The following is a 9,508-nucleotide window of genomic DNA, read 5'->3' on the forward strand; positions in this document are numbered from 1 at the left end:
GCCTGAGTCGGATCGGCCGAGAGCTGGGACACCCTCTCCCGACCTTTGGCGGGACACCATTGGTGCCTGCGCGGGAGGTTAGGAGTTTGGGTGTGCTTCTGGACTCCTCTTTGTCGATGGAGGCCCAGGTAGCTGCCACTGCCAAGTCAGCCTTTTACCATCTACGGCTGGCCAGGCAGTTGGCTCCCTATCTCGGCCGGGAAGACCTGGCCACTGTGATCCATGCGACGGTCACCTCAAGGCTGGACTACTGTAACACTCTCTACTTGGGGCTGCCTTTGTCGCAAATCCGGAAGCTGCAGCTAGTGCAGAATGCTGCGGCGAGGTTGTTGATGGGTCTCTCCAGGCGAGACCACATCCGACCGGTGCTGCATGCGCTGCACTGGCTGCCTATAGCATACCGGATTCGTTTCAAAGTGCTGGTGCTTACCTTTAAAGCCCTGAATGGCCAGGGTCCAGCCTACCTAAGGGACCGCCTCTCCCCGTACATTCCCCCAAGAGCACTGAGATCGGGGAACTTCCATCGCCTGGAGGTTCCAGGCCCCCGGGAAGTGAAATTGACCCAGACCAGAACTAGGGCGTTTTCGGTGGCGGCTCCCATCTGGTGGAACGAGCTCCCGGAAGAGACTCGGGCCCTGCGGGACCTAGGGCAGTTCCGCAGGGCCTAAGACGGAGCTCTTCCGCCAGGCCTTTGAGGGGGAGCCGCCGCCGTCACTGTTCCATCAATGATATCCTAACTACCTACCCCAACATGCCGCCCAATAGATCTGGAAAACACTCTTCCTGGAGCTCCTGCTACGAAGAACTTGGCCGCCAGTGTGGGACGTCGTCCATCTTGGATTTTATGTAAATAATTTTTGCACCAAATTTTATATCAGATATATTGTTTATTATGCTGCTGTTGTATTTATATTTTAACCTTTGTAAGCCGCCCCGAGCTGAATTACTGGATGGGGCGGGATATAAATCTCAATAATAAAATAATAAATAAATAAATAAAACCCTTATCTATGGTTTGCAAAATGTTTGCATTTGGATTTAATGACGTCACTCCACTAAGGAACTTGTTAAATGCACAACACTATGTAATCCAAAACATGTTTACCCATGAGTAAGACCCACCAAGTTCAGTGAAACTTACTTCCCAGAAAGTGTGCTAAAGATTGCAATCATAATCTACTGAAGTGCTAGAATTTCCAGACAAATTGGTTCTTTGAAACCTAGATTTTGAAAGACTTTATGAACAATTTTACTAACATTTTAAATAAAAATTTCCACTGTATACAAGTTACTGTTCTAAGAAGTTCCATGTTGCCATAACAATCCATTTCCACTGACTCAGGATTTTTCCAGTTCTCATATTAATATGAAAGACTGACTTTAGACAGTTTGCACGATTATTAACATTGGTAACAAGTCTTGCAGCCTACAGAAAAAACATCAACTAGTAGCTTGACCAGTTCATTACTTACTGGAGATACGATTGCCAAATGACTTTGTTAGCCCGAACCTCGGCAGCTTTGGCAGCAACAATGTTGGTGGGGACAGCAGCATCCACAGCTCCCCGGATATCCATTTTGATCTTGATTCAGACCCTGTAAAAGAAGCAAAGGTAACCAATATCAATTTTCTGAAACATTGGACAAGACTTCAGACAGTTCAGTTTCATTAAAATCCTACCTCATCCCACTGAAATCAGCAAGCTTAATTATGCAGTTCATGGTTCACACAATAACGCTCCAGAACTCTCCAATGCAACTAAAAGCAGTAAATTCCAGTAAAATTAAAGGCATATGAAAGTGTAAAAACGGTATGTTTCTTTTCAGATATCACAGCAAGTATCTCACTCACCATATTCAGAATACTACCATCACAAGATTTTTTAAAAAACACTAAAAGTGTGGGGCCAAATGGGAAAATTAAAAAACTGCATCTCACAAGTTTGATTTGATCAGGCTTGGTACATGCAGTCTTAATGTACAGAAGAAAATGCCTGCAAGCACATGCCTCCTGCCATTTCCCCCCTTTATTTCAATCTAGTAGGATGTGGAGCAAAGTTCTTTAGAATGGTATTCCAAGAACAATTCATTCTGCCCTTTTCTTTCTTTTTCTGCCCAGGTTAAAATCATTCAGAAAGGTGGTCCCAATGGGGTAACTGTTTAACAATTGTAGCTTTTCCAATGGTGAATCTAAAAGAGTGATTAAAAACACTAAGTCCATCTATTGTTTTTATTTTATAACAGTTTTATTTGGACTTTTCCAAATAAACTACTTAGAATAATTCATTCTAGAAAAGTCATTATTATTGTGGAACATGCTTTTCTCTTACTTCAGAACAGCCACAGCTCTTCTGAAGCACTACTTTAAAAAAAGAACTAAGTTCTTCTTTTTTAAAAATGCCTCAGATAGATGGTATTTATACCCATCTAGACTAGCCAAATACTCTAAGGCAGTTTCTAATATCTGTTGGAAATGCAAGTAGAACATAGGTACATATCTGCATATGTGGTGGACCTGCAACAAAGCTAAAGAATACTGGTTGATGATTTGTACAATGTTAAAGGAAATTATTGGTGATTCAGTACCATTAAAACCAGAACTGTTTTTGTTTAATATGATACCAGAGGTATATGGAAAAGTAGGAAAAAAATGATGATACATTGTATAACGGCAGCTAGAGTACTCTACGCCAAATACTGGAAAACAGATAAAGTTCCAGATGGGACAGAAATTATACAAAAACTGTTTAATGTCGCTGAAATGGATAAAGTATCATGCATGTTAAAAGGGAAAAATGAATCTATTTTTGAAATTAAATTTTGGATTAAATTGTATAATTGGAAATTGAGCCTGAAGGGTTAGGCCAAAAAGTTTAGTTATAGAGTATGGAAGACAAGACTGCTGTAAACTCTTCCACAGCAAGTTTGTATAAATTATCGATTACATGTTTGTTCATGGATTTGAAGAAAATGTAATAAAAATATACTAAAAAAAAATAAAAAATGCCTCAGATAATGCTACACACATGACAACAGATCTGTAGCTCCACAGTTCAGAATGTGAATTAGTTGCCAAATAATGGTGGAGTTGTTGGGCAAAATTCAAATCCCCTTTCAGGGAAAGGGTTTTCTGTCCATGTTGTTTTTATGGCTCATGTTGCAGACACAATTCTGCTAAGGTACTATATTGACTATCTTCTATTTTTTGCAGCCCTTGAACACAGGCATTTCCCAATTTCTGCAACAACAAAAAAAAAAAGAATGATCTATCCTAAACATTAAGCAGTAGCATATTGGCTGTACTAGTTTATAAGGAAAAGCAGGAGCAAAAAACACAGCTTATAAGGAAAAGCAGGAACAAAGAACACAGAACCAATGACCTTCAGCATTTCTGCTTTCAGCTTCCTAAAGGTTACACCTGGCTTAGTCTGACTCTTTGATGCCAAAACAAGTTTCCTGTTTTTAACACGTCAAATCATGGTAGGGGCAGCAACTTCAGCCTCTTCGACCTGTCCAAACCAGCTTGAACTCCACCTCAACCATCTGTCCACACACAAGAACTGGATCCTTTCCTTCCTTCTACTAGTGTAATCTGATCACATCTGTCATTCAGGGACACAATTACTGGAACCTCTCACACAGCAGCAACAAAGAGCAGATCACCCCTTGAAGACAGCTACACATTTCACATTCTGACATGCAATGTACTTGAAGGACCTGACCAACAACTAGAGATAAGGAGATTTTAATTTTAAAGGGAACAGTATCTTCTAGGCAAGTCCAAATTAAAGAGTCAGATATTTCCTGCCATCCAATCGGATTGACTATGTGGGGTGCATTTGCCTTACATAGCAAAATGCATCTTGGCTCACTTGCTTGAGTTACATTTATGTACAATAGCTATTCTAATGTCAAAAAGATACAAACTACTGCAGATTAAACCGATTAATAGAGGGCAAGTTCAACAATAGGTATTCCCCATGAGAAAGCACAGGGGTGATCCTAGTTGCCTACACCTCTGTGTTTTGAAAGCCGCCCCTGAGCCCGCGTGCGGGGAGGGCGGGGTATAAATGAAATAAAATAAATAAATAAATATATGACAACACCGGGGGGGGGCAACAGAACAGCTACGTCCATCATACCTTGCTCGTGTGACCTTCCCAGTCACTATAAAATACATACTAGTGTACCAATGTTCAGATCGCATAAGGCAATTCTCACGGGAGGTGGTGTAAGGATCCTATGTAGTTCTGCCATTCTGTGGCCCCACCAAGGTCCCGTCAAAATCGCTGCAGAGCGAGGAAGGAATGGACCCCTCCCCCTTACAGATCGCCCCGACACCTCCCGTCTGGGTTCCCCAGTGGCGGCACAGAAGACTACCGAGCTAGAGACCTGCCTTGCCCGCTTCCTTACCTCCTTCGTTTGCTCACCCACTCACTCCAACTGGCAATGAGGTTCTTGGAATATGCAGCTGCGGGTGACCCAGACTGACGCGCTGCAGGTTGAAGCAGCGGCTCCGGATCATGTGACACAGCGCACAGCTGACAGAGGCTAAACGGAGCTACGGGTCCCGCGGCGGCTCAAACCACCAAGGAAGGGGGAGGTAGCGCAGGCTGCCGGGTAAACTTGTCAGAACGCGTGCGTATGGTGCGATAGGCAGGCGCGGAGAATTCAGCCTGGGCCCGAAAAACAGAGTTTATTTGGTGGTTTTAATTATACTTGCCAAAACAAAGTATGTTCAAATAATTATAGCCTTTTTGTCAATATGATTCCTGTGTCCCGCCCCCAAATTGCTGCACCAGAATCAGGAGAAAAAGTCAACAAGCTTTGGTTTGTTTGTAAATTTTTAGAGAACTAAAATAAGATGGGCCAATCCTAGACTTCCAACGTATCAAAGTAAGATTAAATTGAAAATAGGTATTGCAAAACAATACACTGGAAAGTTCTGTAGAAACTATTCTTATTAATAAGAATTCAGAGGAATGGTGCAACTTATTTGACTAAAATAATTAATATATAATGAAACATAAGAATGATACTCGTCAAGAAATAATATTTTGATAAAAATAATGAGTTTCAGAAGGAAAACGACAGCATCTTCCCTTCCCATTTCCTGTAATAAAAGATCTCTGTTTTATATGTTCTGGAAATTGCAGCTACTTGCTTATCTACTATCAGTTGACCTTTTCAAATACTTCAGCCTAAGAAATTTTTATTACATTTCTGCTACAGTATTAGCTCTTATACAAGAAACAGAATGGAAGTCTTCTGAAAGTATAGACTATGCAAAAGGTTAGGCTAATACAGGATAATCATATAATTCACAGAATACACAATATTTAAAAAGAAACCAAACATGACAAAGCTCTGCCAGGTGCATACTAGACAGAATTTAAGATCTGCTCAAAATCAGTTTAAGTCATTCCTAATTCACTCTTGATTGTAACAGCATTAGAAAAATGAATAGATGGAGAAATTTAATAATTCAAACACTGAGGTGAATGAATAAGGGCATAATAAAAGCTGCGGTGGCTCAAGTGGTTAAGACGCTGAACTGCAGGCTGTGGAAGGTCGGTAGTTCAGCAGTTTGAGACCCGAGTGTGCTGCATGATGGAGTGAGCTCCCGTCTCTAGTTCCAGCTCCTGCCAACCTAGCAGTTCGAAAGCAAGAAATTGCAAGTAGATAAATAGGTACCACTTCAGTGGGAAGGTAACAGCGTTCAGTGAGCCTTGGTATTTAGTCATGCCGGCCACATGACCACGGAAATGTCTTCAGACAGCGCTGGCTCTTCAGCTTTGAAACAGAGATGAGCACTGCAACCCTAGAGTCAGATTCGACTGGCTTTCGAGCAAGGAAACCTTTACCTTTAATAGTCTGATAAGGGCAAACACACACACCCTTCAAAAAGGGTGCTACCACATTTTGGAATTGGGTGGGATTCAAAAACTAACATGCCCCGCTTTGGAAATGGCATGATTGTTAGACATGATAGAGAATGTTGGTATCTGTAGTTTTTAAATTCTTCCTGGCTGACTAGATAGAGATAAGAGGACCTAAGAACTAAATATTTCAGGTGGCTTCTCAAGAGACACGTTGGCTGCTACAACTACTGAAAGACATGGGCCTAGATGCAAGGCTCCCTCTACGCTGTGGAGTCCTGTGAGCAAAAATTTTACTTGGTGAGCTCCTGGCATTAAAGTTGTGAGCGAGCGACTTGGCTGCTGCATAAATTAGTTGGCTCTGGAGCCCTCCTTCCTGAGCTAAGACGAAAATCTGTGAGCCGGAGGCTAAAAAACGGTGAGCTGGCTCACACTGACTCAGCTTAGAGGGAACACTGCCTAGATGTACCAAAGCCTGTTATAGTGTATGAATTTGCTAGCCGAGATGGATGAGAAGCAATTGAGACCAAGTCTGAAAAATAAGGGGGAGGGATTAAAAGTGAGGACAGAGGAATGTCAGACCATGAAAGGAAGAGAGCAAAACGAAGGAGAAAAATATTGGAAAGAGAGAAATTAAGGAAAAGACAAAGTTTTTGTTTTAATTTTGCTGCTACACACTAACAGGAATGACCATTTACAAGATCTAGCTGTGCAGAAAAAATATGGAGCTGGGTGGAACTGAAGGAAGAAGGAAACCATATAGTACAGGATATAATGACCTTATTAGGGGGCTGCATCCTGACAGTGACTGTAGTTTGTCCCGGCTGGTCTTGCATTGCTCCAGTGCTGGCTTGGTTGATTGGTTTAGCAAGATCTGATAAGCAAGGCTTTCCCTCAGCTGGGTGATAAATGTTGCAGATAGGCCAAGCCCGCAGACTCTGAACAACTACTGTTTATTGTACTCTGCCTTCTCTGCACCCTTAGTGGATGCAGTGCAGAACTGCACTAATTAAACAAAAAAGTAAATGCATTCCAGTTTGGTATAGTGGTTAGGAGTGCGGACTCTAATCTGGGAGAACCGGGTTTGATTCCCCACTCCTACAGATGCAGCTGCTAGTGTGACCTTGGGTCAGTTACAAGTTCTTTCAGAGTGTTCTCTCATGAGGAGTTCTCCAAAGAGCTCTCTCAGCCCCACCTACCTCACAGGTTGTCTGTTGTAAGGAGGGGACAGGAAAGGAAATTGTAAACCGCTCTGAGACTCCTTTGGGTAGTGAAGGGCAGGGTATAAATTCAGTCTCTTCTTCCATGTCTGCAGCATATGTGAGAAAGAGACACTGTCAGAGACGTCCAAAACCTAATTATAACAATATTTCAAAAATATAAATATTCAAATATTTTATGAAAAATATAAGTCTAATTTTATATTATAAATTAGTGAAATAACACAACCCCTATACAATAGAATATCTCATTCATAACATTTGTAACATAGGGAAAAATCCTGAACAAGTAATACTCTAAGTCAGGGGTGTTGAACTTATTTTTTACAAGGGCCGGATCTGACATAAATGTCCCTTTGCCGGGCCGGACCATGTGTACCATAAAATGCAACATGAGGTACCAACATAACACCAAAGACCCCTCCACCCCCGGGGTTGGGGGTGGTGTTAGCCGGCGACCGGAATGCTCAGCTCGCAAGAGTATAAGCCTGTAGAAAAAAATCTCTTCGACTCCAAAGCCTGTAATGGGCCAGTCCGGCCAGGCGGTGGCACTGCAGCGCTCCAAGACCTGGAGACGCTGATGTCATCTAGCCAAGCCGAAGTGAATATGCCGACGGAATACATCTGACCTGCAGCTGAGCAAACCCTCGCCAACTGTGAAGTGTGTGATTTAAAAAAATATATGTTGTCTTCCCTTACCCCCATAAATCATTGTTAGTCCCACGTTGAATGAGTAACTGTAAATCGCTCAGAGCCAGCAAGCTCTGCAGGATTGAGCGATTAATAAATTGAAAGATGATGATGATGATGATTATTATTATTACTACCAGAGATATAAACTTTATAAAGATTATTTCAGATGCTGAATTATTGGATTAGGTGTGATATGCAGAAGGGTAGTGGGTGTGGAGATGTAATGAGACGGGAAACCTAGGTCTCAGTTTGGTGCAGGAGGATTCAGTCCATGAGGATGCAAAGAATAAATAGACATAAGTCTGAAGATGTGAACAGTGACTCACGAAAGCTCATACCTTGCCACAAATTTTGCTACTGGACTCTTACTCTTTCTACAACATTCAAAAACCAGTGGGGTGACATTTTAACCTTCCAGGGCATTCAGTTGCTGACCTAAGAGTAGTAGTTCTCTTACAAAGGAATTTCAAAGGAAAATTAGAAAGAGAGACTGAGGAATTTCAATTGCAAATGAAGCTCAATGCATCCTCCTGTGCTAAATTAAGACCTAGCTTTTTTTCTCTCATTACCAGTGGCTGCTATTGTTATTTGGCATCTGAAATCACTTCACAGGAAGCAGGAGGGAGCTTTTCTCTGCTGAGCGTGCATGCACTCTTTTTCCTTCCCCCTCACTTCCCTAACAGAGGAAGAGGGCCTAGGCATCACAGCAGCCCCCCAGAGGAGGAAGCAGGAGGGGGCTTTCTTTTTCCTTCTCCCTTGCTTCTATAAGGAGGAAGAGAGGCTTTGGGAACGCAGCAGTGGTAATGGCTGGGAAATTCAAGCACTTCCTTGTGGACCGTATACCAGCCCTGCAGGGGCCAGATACGGCCTGCTGACCGCATGATTGACACCCCTGCACTAAGTAGTCTGTTTCAGTCACAAAAATGTCAACAAGATTCAAAGTCCATGATATATCAAAGAAGTTCACCAAACTATATCAAAGCAGTTCAACATGGCTTCCGGATATAATCAGTGCACACATTTCAAGGTTCCTTTTCCAAGAAAATATATAGTAATATCCACTGGTTAGTTTCATAACACTTTATATTTGGGTATGTTTATTCAAAAGCCCTTCAGTTACATTCACAAAAAGAAAAGACCTGTGGAAGTAAATTTATTTATTTATTTATTTATTATTTCAATTTATATCCCGCCTTGCCACAAAACTGGCTCAAGGCGGCTAACAACATTAAAAACACTAAAACAATAAATACATTAAAATACAATAGGGTATAAATACAACTGCCTGAGTAACTAAACAGTACTACTAATGATGATGATGATGGCGGCGTGCAATATACAAACAGAGGCAATAACCAACCGATGTTTCATGAGGGCCGTGGCGGGGTGCAATATACAAACAGAGGCAAAAACCAACCGATGTTTCATGCGGACCAAGATGTATTCCAGCGGCGCATTTGTCAGTGGTGCATTCACCAGTGGCCCATTCATCAGCGGCACCAAGCTTACCATTTTTTAAGTGAAATGCATCGCCAACATTAATCTAGTTTAAATGGAATGCATCTCTAACATTAATCTCCCCCTCTCTTCTTCTTACCAATCTCCCACCAGTGGCCTGGATCCAAATAGACATTGGGGTCCCCACTACTGTATTTCAGTCAATCTGAATGACGTCTGATCTGTTTGTTTTTTACACAGTATTTTATTATTCTATTCT

The 9,508-nt window shown here is 41.9% G+C and overlaps 1 protein-coding gene across 1 annotated transcript in view; it reads right to left on the bottom strand.

The window, feature by feature from the left end:
* ATP6V1H (ATPase, H+ transporting, lysosomal 50/57kDa, V1 subunit H) overlaps positions 1-4,509 on the bottom strand; it is a 51,351-nt gene extending 46,842 nt beyond the window's left edge. Inside the window, exons 1-2 of the mRNA XM_015407711.1 lie at positions 4,413-4,509; positions 1,473-1,595 (exon numbers count right to left, since the gene is read on the bottom strand). Of these exons, the coding sequence (XP_015263197.1) occupies positions 1,473-1,576 (104 nt within the window). The 5' untranslated portion in view covers positions 1,577-1,595; positions 4,413-4,509. The remainder of the gene's footprint in view (positions 1-1,472; positions 1,596-4,412) is intronic.
* Between the last annotated feature and the right edge of the window lie 4,999 nt (positions 4,510-9,508).

The sequence above is a fragment of the Gekko japonicus genome, unplaced genomic scaffold, assembly GCF_001447785.1.
Source record: "Gekko japonicus isolate JY-2015 unplaced genomic scaffold, Gekko_japonicus_V1.1 scaffold1822, whole genome shotgun sequence".
Lineage (NCBI taxonomy): Eukaryota > Metazoa > Chordata > Lepidosauria > Squamata > Gekkonidae > Gekko > Gekko japonicus.